The 12,669-nt window shown below is 47.3% G+C and overlaps 1 protein-coding gene and 1 pseudogene across 1 annotated transcript in view; one reads left to right on the top strand and one right to left on the bottom strand.

The window, feature by feature from the left end:
• Positions 1-628: 628 nt before the first annotated feature.
• The window catches only part of BRWD1 (bromodomain and WD repeat domain containing 1), a 40,004-nt gene continuing 27,963 nt past the window's right edge, over positions 629-12,669 (top strand). The window contains exons 1-5 of the mRNA XM_075263537.1: positions 629-768; positions 4,586-4,644; positions 7,098-7,127; positions 9,494-9,553; positions 12,127-12,274. Coding sequence (XP_075119638.1) covers positions 720-768; positions 4,586-4,644; positions 7,098-7,127; positions 9,494-9,553; positions 12,127-12,274 — 346 coding nt within the window. The 5' untranslated portion in view covers positions 629-719. The remainder of the gene's footprint in view (positions 769-4,585; positions 4,645-7,097; positions 7,128-9,493; positions 9,554-12,126; positions 12,275-12,669) is intronic.
• On the bottom strand, positions 6,194-6,288 carry LOC142196431 (U2 spliceosomal RNA; annotated as a pseudogene).

Below are 12,669 nucleotides of genomic sequence, written 5' to 3'. Positions count from 1 at the left end.
CGTGTATAATGTACAGAATACACAGCGCGTAGACAGAATACACGGAGCGTAAACTCCATGTGAAGGGGCCCTTTTTTAGAGATATTTATCACAAACCGTGCGCCATGTGGCCACAACCCTGTGATATGTATAAAACACCTGATCCTCTGCCTCCACCTACTAAACACTCATAATAAATCTGACAAACAGTGCCCAAAATCTCCTTTATTAACATCTTTTAGTTCCTCAACATCTCCAAATCGTTCTAAAAACAACCTGCTGCGCTTTATGTTTTGAACTACAAGTCCCATGATGCCCGCGCACCTTAATGTTCGCAAGTGGCTCATGGGACTTGTAGTCCGGGAACAGCTGAGCGCTCAGTTTACGTCACACCATATTGTGTAGTTCGCTCTCCACGAACCTTTTCACCGTGGCGGAGGGATACGTGCGCCCAGTTTTAATAAGCGATTTGCTTGGATATTAAAAGTATCGCTCAATACGACTGGTGGTCGGGATCTAGGGTCGGCCAGTGAAGGGCCGGCTGGGTCGAGGGTTTGAAGGAGAGGCTGCGGTGTTGGGTGGGACTATTTTATATCGGAGGGGTCTTTACGCGGAGGCGGCTGAAGGTCCCGAGTGACGTGACGGAAGAGGCGGAGTTAGCGGCAGAGTGCGCTGATGAGAGGAGGCCGCACGGAGGCTCGGAGGACGTACACACAGCCCGGCTCCTGACCTGAGCCGGCATGGCACTCCAGCCTGTGCCCAGCTGCTCCACGCAGCCTGCCGAGTCAGGTAACCGCCTCACCCCTGCCCCCCGGGGCTGGCAGCCTGCAGGAGACCCCCTGGCCAGGGGCAGCTCTTGTACTTTATAGCTGTCCCAGCTGCTGCTGCTGTCACTTACGCTGTCACCTCCACAGACAGTCCTGCAGGAACTTGTCAGCCCTCACGGGGTCCACGTCCCGCCGACACAACATTGCACAAAAACTAGATAAATTGCGCCATTTTCTTCTCCGTGATTCTGGTATTTTTTTTTTTTTCAACCCTTTTTTGGGGACTTTTTTTTTTTTTTTACCCCCCCCCCTGCAGCCTAAATAGCGATTTAATATTATTTTACGGGACAGTATTATTATGGGGCAATCAATTTTATGTAGTTTTTTTTATATTTAAATTTGTCACCACTTTTTCACAATAAAGAATTTAAAAAAAAAAAGTTTTTATGTTGCTCTATTCTAACAGCCTTAGCGTCTGTTCACACAGTTATTTCTACGTAGATTTGGAACGGTTTTCATGTGGGAAATAGGTAATGTTCTTGTGGAAAGTTCCTTCGAGAAATATTCCTTGGCCCTAAAGGGGTTGTCCTGGGACTTAAACTTACTTTGTTGTGTCTGGCGGATTCTTTTTCCGGGGGAGGGGGGGATCAAGTAATCATAACCTTCCCAATCCCTGGGTCACTCTGCCCTAAGTTTAAGTCCTCGGACGGCCCCTTTCAGTGACGATCTGCACCCTCTATTCATAGGTGTATTTTTTGTTAATATAAAAACTGTCCCTCAGACGTGTCAATTATTGGCACAGATTCTGCGCCACTGTTCTCCCATGCAACTGAATGGGAGAAATCTTGTCAATAATCTCTGACACCTAAAAAACAAACAAAAAACCCCCAAAAGCATTTATTTGCTTTTTTACAACATTAACCGTGCGGGATAATGGGGTCGGTAATGCCCATATTGTGTGTACTTTACCCCCTCGTGCAGGGTAAGTGACCAGGATCCTGTTCCCTCCAGTCTCTACCATATCAGCAGGGTGTAATACACAGCTGGCACCCACTGCCAATGGTATAAGGGTAGCCCCTGAGCTCTCGCCATGACCGCGCCATATGTGTGGTGTACAGCCCAGACCCCTCTGCTGTATTGTATGTACTAAAGAGTTAAAAGAGGGCCGACCTATACTCTTAGTGGGGTGTCCATGAGTGCCCCATGTCAGCGTGGTGGTGTTGCACATGTGCGGTCACCCTTCCTTTCAGTTCTATTAGAGTGATGGAGATCTTATAGAATTGAATGGAATGACTGCAGCTTTGCTTGGACTTGTAGTCCGCCATCACCATTGATCATCAGGCTGCTGTTTTTCTTCTTGCTCAGCTTACTGTGCATGCTGGGAGTTGTGGTTTCCACGTAGTTGCAGGTGATTAACCACTGGTGTCATGTCATCATCGTAACCCTCTCCTCCCCCACACACCCCAACAACTTTCTAAAAAGTTCTGAAACTTATTGTATTACTTTTGTCTTCTTATTGTAACTCATGACTGATTCACCACTGACGGCAGATAGATGTCGGATTGGGCAGGTTGCATTTCACCATGCCTGATCCTTTATGTGACAACAGCTTATTCCTCTTTCCCAGTCCTGGGCACTTGCATGCTGGGCTGAGTCCAGTGTACATATGTATGGAGGAGTCAGAAGGAATAGCCCCAGGATAATCACTTTAAACTTCTGTATCTTATTTCTTTGTGTTGTGTTGCACAGCGAGGAGTTGGATGATGGGAGTGCCCACGGTCAGTGACACCCCGAGTTCTCATGTGTTTGGGGGTTGTCAGCTGCAGGAGGTGTAATTGTTTTTGTGGTTGTCACCATATGTTCAGTGTGACTTCCTCATCGTACAGGTCTGCACTGGTGCTGGGCGGTTGGCTGTATTAGGAGGAATGTAATATTGACACTGTGTATTCATGTGGGTGCCTGACCTCACAATAGCATTATGTAGAGTGACACCCCCCTCCTTTTTATTTATTTATTATACTTTTTCCTGGAGTGTCCCTTTAACCGTTCCTGTGCAGTGACCTCGCATTATACATGTGTCACTACTCTTTGTATGCAAATCTGGCGTGTTATAATCTCTGCCAAATTACCAACAATCCACTCAATATCACCAAAAATTACATTAAAAATATAGGCTTATTTTTTTAACAGCACAGTCCTCAGTGCTCAAACAGCACTGGATGCGTCCCTAATACTGCGAGAGAACTCTCCAGCGCCGCCTCCATCTTCTTCTGGAACGCCATCTCCCTGCGTCGTCTACCATCCTGGGTTTCAATCTTCTAGGCCGCGGGCAGAGTTGACTGCGCATAACCGGGCCACAAGAAAATGTCCGCTTACACATTAAACTGGTGTAAGCAGCCATTTTCTTGTGGCCTAGGCATGTGCAGTCGGTTTGGCCCGAGGCCTAGAATATTGAAACCCAGGATGGAAGAAGACACAGGGTAGAGGGCATTCCAGAAGAAGATGGAGGCGGGGCTGGAGAGTTCTCTTGCAGCATTGGGGACGTCCCCAGTGCTGCAAGAGAACTCATTTGCATACCAAAGAAAACCGGCAACCTGTGGCACCCCAGTTGTTGTTGAACTACAAATCCCAACATGCCTACTTGCTCTGATGGACGTGGACCTCCCACAAAAGTGAATGAAGCATGCTGGGAGTTTCACAGCAGTTGGAGTGCTGACTGTCGCTGACCCTGCATTAGTGGAGTCTCGAGAGGTCTTTATAATAGTCCTGTTCTGGTGACTCGAGGTTCACGCTAGTGTTGCCCAACTTGTTGTGGTCCAGTCGCAGACCACAGCTACACACGGAGGACTTTATCCTCCACTGATCTTCATGTGGACAATGGACTTGTTTATACAAGTGTCCGGGGGCAGAGACAGAGCTGCAGCCACTATGAGACAGGGAAGCGTCTTGCACTGATCATGTCTTTGCCCCAATCACTTGATTGTGGCTCTACCACGTGACTGACGAATGCGATGTCACCTTATAATTTTTGATTTTTTTTTCCCAGTACGTTGTACAGAATATTAGATGGTACCATTAGGAAGTGCAATTTGTTCTGCAAAAAGTAAGCTGTTGTGCAGCTTCTGTAAATGGAAAAATAAAAATTCTGGGGCAGAGAGTAAAAAACCAAAAAACTAAAAAAAAAAAAAAAAAGAGAAGATGAGTAATGGCTGTGGCAGGAGGTGGGTTTGGTCACTGTCACATTGGCGCTTGCATTCGGAGCCTTCGCTGTAGGTTCTGGTTAATGGTCCTGGATACAGAGCTGGAGTGAAGGCGCCAGATGGAGGGGGTTCTGTCTGTATATGATGTATGGCTCTAAACCAGGGCTCAGCAACCTTCGGCTCCAGCTGTTTTGAAACTACAACTCCCAACTTGCTACATTCAATTCCATGAGAGTTCCAAGAACAGCAGAGCAAGTATGCATGCTGGGAGTTGTAGTTTTACAGCAGCTGGAGTGCCGAAGGTTGCCTACCCCTGGTCTAAACCTACGACGGGTTGTACATAGCTGCATCTGGCACCCATCCTATACACAACATGGGGCTAGAAGTAGCACGCTCTGTCCCCTATATATTGCAACATATATTAGATCTGTCTGATCGTTGTGGTCTTCCTAAAATTTCTAGGAGGAATAACAGAGGAACAGCACATCCTAGAGGCAAAGATGGCCTAGTATTATTTAATGGGTGGTATAGTATATCTATGGGTCATATAGCCCATCTATCTGCAGGGCTGACTAGTACCCCTCACTGTTTCTCGCCTTTCACATGTTTCCAGGCTCTAATCTTTCCTTTCTCTTGCAGAGCTGTATTTCTTGATCGCTCGATTTCTTTCCAAGGGTCCCTGTGGTAAATCTGCACAGGTAAGTGCTGTGTGTTGGGTTATTTTGCCCACTTTATACATAGGACAGATCCGCACGATACCTTTCTTAAAGGGATTTTCCAGGCTTATTAGTCAATTTCCCTTTCCTTTAGCGTAGGTTTTTGGCGTTTGTCAGGTTGTGACGCCCCTTACCCCCGATTATCAGCTGTTTGAAGTAGCATCGACACTACGTGAGTGCTTCTTCCATGTCACGTTTATCTGTCACATGCCCTTTTTGCAGCTCAGTCCCATTCAAGGGGCTGAGCCGCAATACCAATCACAGCTGCTATAAAATGTACAAGTCTGTCCTTAGTTTTGTGTGAAGATGCCACAGCACTGTTTTGATTGTTATGGTCTTTTTCAACAACTGATCAGTGGGGTCCCGAGTGTCAGAATCTACCCGTCATCAGTTGATGATCTATCATATGGGTGGGTAGGTGGTCAACTGATAAGTCTGGAAAACCCTTTTAAAGGGGTTGTCCCATGAACACTTTGTCCACAAAATAAGATATAAATCTGATTGTGTGTGGGTTGCACCATTGGGGTTCTTACTGACCATAAGAACTGGGGTCCTGTGTCCTCCTGTTTTACATGGAGCCGTGGTCACGCATTGGGCATGTATGTTTTCTTGTAATTTATCAGTGTTTGCCATATTTATTTATTTTTTTCGAAGGCCTCAAACAGTGCCAACGTAAACACCCAGTGCACAAAAAAAGTGGGAGTGCCACTAAAAAAAACGTGCCCAGGATGCTGTCTGTCAAAAACGTACCCTTCACTCCCCAAAAGGGGGGGGGTCCCGACTAACCCTTCCCCACAAGGCCCAAAAGGCGCCGAGCGGAGTAGAGTACCAGTGGGCTAACAGCCGAAGCTGAAAGCCCGCTTCTGCCCTGTTGCCCTTGGGCTGCCACCACCTAGGGTACTACGGACTGACCCTTGTCCAGTTTCTCCTTGGGCTGCCACCACCTAGGATACTCCTGGACTCAGACGACCCAGGGAGGATCAACAAGAGACAGGAGGAAAGCCCATTACAGACTTCACCTCCAGACGACCGTCGGGGGCGTCCCAAAAGAGTACAGCATCCCTTCGTCGAACACAAAAAAGTGACAAAAGTGGACAAAAGAGGTGAAAAACATCTAAACAACGTGGTAAAGTGCCAGTCAAGGCCTAGTTTACTCGACGGATCTATAAAAATTCTCCCACTCTGGTAAACCAGGCATAGGGAGTGGGGTGCTCAAAAAGGTGTAAACTTGTGCCACGCAATGTGCCGAAAACCAGTGGATTTCCCACGCCCAGTGGTCTTAGGCACCCCGGGGTCCACTCTGCCCCCCAGGGCACAACACAAGAGGCCTTCGAGCGCTCCCCAGCCAAGATCCACTGGCACCGAAGCGCCAGGTGGTCCTGTTGCCAGCGTCAGCAGCGTTCTGTCGGTCCCCTACAGTGGCCGGAGCCAAAACCACTGGCGGAACCGATTACTGACTGCATCCCCCAGCAACATGCCCAAAGTGGTTTCTCCATTCTCATCTCCACAGGTTTCGGTCTACTCCTGCCAGGGTAGTTCCGGTCCACCCCAGCAGTTTCACGTACTTCCTGCTTATGATAAGAACAGATACTACACTTGATCTTAGCCAAATGGCCGAGAAGTATTTGCCATATTGCTGTACTCGACCTTTCTTCTCTTGGAGAGGTACCAGCCATGTGTGACCAATGCTTCTTAAATAAGGGGACATGACCCTGATGTCATGATGATTGGGGGGCCCAGTAGTCGGATCCTTAGCAATCGGCACTACCCGTAGATTAGGAGTTAGTGATGATTGTGTGACGACCCCTGAGGTCCTGCACACTGAGGTGACTACATACTGGGCTACCATTAGTGAAGGCATTCATACAACTCAGCTTTTCTGCAGTCCTGATTTGCATATTTTTGGAGCAGTGCTGGTATCGACTGTCTGGCCTCCTACCTCTAAACCTATAGGAAACAAATCTATGTCCGGACCCTGACGGACACTTGTGCAAGCCGTCACATTGGGGAGATCTGTAGTAAATCTGCCGCATCTTCCTGTGGCTTTTTGCAGACTTGTGTAGCTGCTGCTACTACCCCGATCCTCCTGTGCCCTCTTCCCCAGCAGTATGTGAGGCTGGGAGCTGTCGTTCCTCCCCCGTGTGTTAAAAATACCAGGCATGCAGGTTGTCACTTGGCTGTGACTTGTAATTGCTCCTGTGTGCCCCGTGTAATTATAGCGCCTGTCTGGTCTCCGATGGGTTCTGTCACCATTATTCACTAGCTAGGCTTTTTTTTTTTTTTTTTTCTTTTTTATATACATGGATTTGTATGATTAGATGGCCTTATATCAGTCTGGAAGTAAATCCCTACCCTAGTGGTTGGGGTATTCCAGGCCTAACCTTTGCTTCTTGTGGCCCTACATTAATAACTTGTCGTGTGTTTTGTCCGTACAGATGCTGATCCAGGAGCTGAATGAACACAATGTAAGTAGCGATCTTATCACATGAAGGGTTGTCAAGTGAGATAGGTTACCTCTGCTGCTTATGGTTCTAGTTATATAGTATATACACCTAGTTCTACACGCACAATACAAGTGCAACTGGGGTGGACTGAACAGTCTGGTGAAGTATTGGCAAGTGTTATGTCATATCTCTTGCATTAAAGGAGTACGCCAGCCAGAAGCAGCAGACAAATGACCAGAATGGGGGACCCTTGTTTCTGATTCCTCCCGCCTGTGAAGCCACGACTAGGACAATAGGGAATGTATTCTGACACTCCATTCTGTCTATTGGATTGGTGGAAGTGCAAACGCTCTATGCTAACCCATGATCTGGTGACTTGGAGGAGGATAGACAGGGTTCGTTCTTTTTGGTAGCCCCAACGTCGCAGATCTAGTATTTTTTTTTTTTTTTTTTTTTAAATGTAGATTGTGAGCCCCACATAGAGATCACAATGTACATTTTTTCCCTATCAGTATGTCTTTTTTGGAATATGGAATGGAAATCCATGCAAACACGGGGAGAACATACAAACTCCTTGCAGATGGTTTTATGCCCTTGGCGGGATTTGAACACCAGGACTCCAGCGCTGCAAGGCTGCAGTGCTAACCACTGAGCCACCGTGTGGCCCCGCAGATCTAGTATTTATCACCTGCCCATTGTACTGGTCAATGCTTCTTGCGGGAATATCCCATTCATACTTATTGGACATTAAAGGGATCCTATCATTAGAATCACATTTCTTTTTTTTCTCATTGACAGGTAGGAATAGCCTTAAGAAAATTCTTCTCCTACCTTTAGATGTCTTCTCCACGCCGCCGTTCATTTGAAATCCGGGTTTTCTACAGTATGCAAATGAGTTCCGCGGTGTCCCCAATGCTGCGAGAGAACCCTCCAGCGACGCCTCCATCTTCTTCAGGAACGGCCTCTCCCTGTGCCTTCTTCCGTCCTGGGTTTCATTCTCATAGGCCTCGGGCAGAGCCAACTGCGATGTCGGAGCCACAAGAAAATGGCCGCTTACACCAGCTGGCCCCGGCATGCGCAGTCAGCTTGACCCGAGGCCTAGAAGATTGAAACCCAGGATGGAAGAAGATGCAGGGAGAGGACATTCCAGAAGAAGATGAAGGCATCGCTGGGGACGCCCCCAGTGCTGCGAGAGAACTCATTTGCATACAGACAAAAACTGGGATTTCTACCGAACGGCAGTGCAGAAAAGACCTCTAAAGCTAGGAGAAGAATAGTCTTTCTTAAGGCTATTCCTATGTGTGAGAAAGAAAAAATGTGATTTCAATGATAGAATCCCTTTAAGAAAAGAAGGCTTGCAAAAACTTGTGTTGAATTGGTAGGTCCATTATTGCTGCAAATATTAACCTTTGCAGTGCTGAAAGCCTCAGAGGAGGGCCACAGGTCTAAACTACCATGTTCAGCAACGTTTTGCTGTCTCTGCTGAGGCAGAGAACACTACAGATAGAAGGCACTAGGTTTGGCAGTGTATTTGGGAAGCTACTTTAGGCTGGTGACCTTTCCTTTGACCTTTCCTTGCGTTCTTTATGACCCTAGTTGTGCACTGTGTCACCCATTACCCTTTACGAGTCCTTTAGGATTCTCTGTAAGGATTGGCAGTGGGAAATATGAGGAACAAAGTGGAGGAGATTTGGACAAATCTCGTCTATAAGCTGCAGAAATGGAAAAAATGTGCACAGTAGGGGGGTGAAATCTGCCGTCTGGATTGTTTCTGATTTTTTTGTCCTGTGTGGATGTAGAATCAGTCTCATCCGGGCAAATGGGCTTCAAATAGAAAAAAAAATTTCAAGTGATTCTAGATTTTATACAGATTCTTTTAGATTCTATACAACACATATATTAATTAACCTGAACAGTGGCCTTGCAAATTTTGGCGTCTCCTCGCAGAGGCCACAGGTCTCGCTCTGTTCCAGGTGCACATGCGGTGCGCTCTGGGCAAGGGAATAGACGGTGAGGTGCCGGGGAGCGGAGAGGTTAAGTATCATCTCTGAGGCTGTCCCTAGTTTGTAGGCCGCAGGTTTGCAGCCGATCCTGCTGGGCCGGCAGAACCCAAGAGAAGGCCGCAGAACGCAGCCTCAGGCCCTGCCTCAGACTATGTTCACATTTGTGTCCAAAGGATTTGCTGCCAATTTTTTCATGTTTGCGTCAGCGCTCTTGTCAAAATGGGCTCCGTAACAGAACCCAACTATAAGTCATTCAGGTCTGTTGGGCAACAGATCTGTCACTGTATACTGAATCCATGCCGATGTGAACAGAGACTTAGCACCTCAGAGCTACGGACCTAGCACCATGTCATTATCCTCACACATGTTTTTCCATTTTATTAGCTTCTTCCGAACAGATTGGATTGGCAAGGGAATGAACACACAAGAACCTACAATGAAATGGTAAGTACCGTATTTTACGGACTATAAGGCGCACTGGACTATAAGCCGCATTGCCCATGAGCGCCTTATAGTCCGTCTCGGTTCATATATAAGGCGCACCGGACTATAAACCGCAGTCCGGTGCGCATTATATCTTATTGAAAGCGGCGGCAGGCAGACTTTGCCAGCGGCCGCTTAACCCCCCGCGTGCCAGCCGCTTCTATTGGAAGCGCTCGGCAGGCAAGGAGGGGCTCTATCAGCAAAATCATGCTGATAGAGCCCAACCGTAAACGTTAGGTTAAACTACCCCCCCCCCCCTGTTTTAAAATAAAAGCCTGAAACAGAATGTCAAACTTACTGAGCGGTGTAGGGTGGGCGGGCATTCAGGCCTCCTCTTCCTCCGATGTTCCGTCCTCCTCCGGCGCTCGCAAGCTGATAATGGCCAGGGCACATGCGCAGTAGAAGCATTATGATATTGCGCATGCGCCCCGGCCATTATCAGCGAGCGCCGGAGGAGAAGGACGGAACATCGGAGGCAGAGGAGACCTGAATGCCCGCCCGCCCGCCCTGCACCGCTGGGTAAGTTTCACGTTCTGTTTCAGGCCGGCGTGACAGCAGGGCTGCCGGACACTTCCTATTCATTTCTATGGGAGCCGACATGCGAGCGCTCCCCATAGAAATGAATGGACTGCTTTTTTCCATTCATTTCTATAGGGAGCGCTCGCATGCCGGCTCCCATAGAAATGAATGGGAAGTGTCTGTCCATTCATTTCTATGGGGAGCGCTCGCATGCCTGCTCCCATAGAAATGAATAGGAAGTGTCCGGCAGCCCTGCTGTAACGCCGGTGTGTACGGCTGTGATACACGCCGGCGTTCGGTAGTGTGAATGCACCCTTACGGTGCCTTTTATGTATGTATGGAAGCGGCACGCAGTCTTTGCCGCCGCTTCCATCCATATATAAGCCGCACCGGACTATAAGCCGCACTTACGATTTCTGAGGAAATCGTAGAATTTTATGTGCGGCTTATAGTCCGGAAAATACGGTATATATGAAATATATACATTGTAGCCTAAATGTATATAGTAGTCCTGAACTAAAGTGCACCTTCATTTGTATGTGTGTATACCTGAATAGTACAAGTGAATAGATGTAATAGATCTTATTCAAGAAATCAGTTTTCTTCTCTACCTTTCAGGCTTTTACTTTCTCCTTATTAGTCTATGGGGGGGGGGAGGGGCAATAGAAAACACACTCAGTGTTATAAAAGCAATGGACAGTGCATGGAACAGAAGTTATAGATAAGAAGCTGATAATACACAAAATGAGGTAATAAACAACTACCCAGAGTTCTGCTCAGCCCCTCCCTGCTCCATAGAGTTGTATGTGTGAGACTGAATATGGAGGCTGCAAAGTAGTCCAATTGTAGATAAGAAGCAAGAGGTGCAGAGGGTGCCTGACAGGTGGGGGCCATATGAGGGGGTGGGGAGGTTGACGCGGGGTGCTGTGCTTACCAAGCACAGCGCCGGACATTGTATAGTGGCTTTATTTGGTATTACAGCACAGCCCTATTCCTTTGAATGGGACTGAGCTGCGGCACAGTCATATCGCCAATGGATGTGATGTCACTGAAAAGGAAGTGGATCTCCATGTCCGTCCTGGACAACCTCTTAAGTCTGATATTTGCCCCCAATGTCTTGATTTCAGTCTAGCAGTGGGTGAGGTGGCAGCAGAAACCATCTACAGCATAAAGTCACCTGTGGTGCAGGGGGCCGGGGCACATGTGCTGCTGAATTACCCTCACCCACAGGCTTACTGTGTATAGTGATATGGATGTATGGGCCCCAGTGTAGTACTAGGATTTATGACACCCCCTCCTTAGTGGATTCCAGCAGTCAGCTGTAAGCCTGTATTTCCCCAGTGCCTCTGACCTGTGTTATGTAATGTACATTGATCTCAGGTTTCTAGTGTATATGTATATCACGGAGCGAGTACACCCGCACTAGACCATGTGTTTTTAGTTTTCCTGTACTCAGCAGATTGTGCGCTCCTGGTCAGCTGTGGGCAGCGAATTGGAAGCTTAAATATTAAGGGGAGTGGGTTGTCAGAACATGATTTATTGGTTACTTTTTTTTTTTTAATATAGCGTATTTTTAATAAATCAATAATTAATTCTGAAATAATAGACACTGGCACTCACAATGACATTTCCTGTTCTGTAGGAATTGCTTCTCTCCAGACATCTCACTAGCCCGACAGTGTCCGTATAGAAGTGCCTCAAACAAATGGCCACCACATTACTGCTTCACAGGCCACGTTTCGTTGCATTCATGGGTCATGTGGCCTGTTTGCAGCTCAGTGAACACATCTGAACTACAAAACCAGGCACAGCCACTATAAAGTATACAGCCATGTTCCCCATCTCTACCTGCTGAGACCCATAACTTTTATTCTGTCTGCTGTTTCGGTGCTCATTGTTTGCGGGAGGAGTTGTATTTTTTTAATGACACCATTTTAGAGTACATATTTGGGCAAGTAGGGGTTAACTGACATTGACTGTAATGATGTCTCACACTGCAGTATAATTTCTTTTAGGTTTCCAGCAACAAATCGGTGACTCCCGACCACTTGCTGAGGATCTGTCAGGGTTTATCGTGCTTCGTGGACAGACAAGGGCCGGTTTACATCTCCAGACCCAGCTCTTTGCTTGGGATTGCGAACAAGCCACTATGCACAGAGAAAGGTAGTGGTATGTCAGCCGTGTGTACGCCAATTAATCTCACTGCTAGTACTGGGACATTAGGTTAATGCTACATGGGAACATGAATCCAAAAATGCAAGATTTGCGTGCCATTGGTTGTGTGTGAGTTGTAGTTGCATTGAGGTCTATCCTGGCATAGTTGCATGTAACTTGCACCCTGCAACCAAAAATCCAGCAGGTTTAAATCTTTTGCAGCTGTGGTTTTACCTTTGCATTGCATGTCTCAGTGCGACCGTAGCATTAACCTAGCACAGCGGCCTCTTCACGCTAAACCAAGCACAGCACCATTCACTGTATAGTGACTTTGCTCGGTTTTGCACCTTTTCCCCATTCACTTGAATGGTATTAGGCTGCGAAGAGGCCACCTGGCCTGTGAA

Source organism: Leptodactylus fuscus, chromosome 2 (genome assembly GCF_031893055.1).
Source record: "Leptodactylus fuscus isolate aLepFus1 chromosome 2, aLepFus1.hap2, whole genome shotgun sequence".
Taxonomy (NCBI): Eukaryota; Metazoa; Chordata; class Amphibia; order Anura; family Leptodactylidae; genus Leptodactylus; species Leptodactylus fuscus.
The sequence above is the reverse complement of the archived record's forward strand: the minus strand, read 5'-3'. Positions and strand labels throughout refer to the sequence as shown.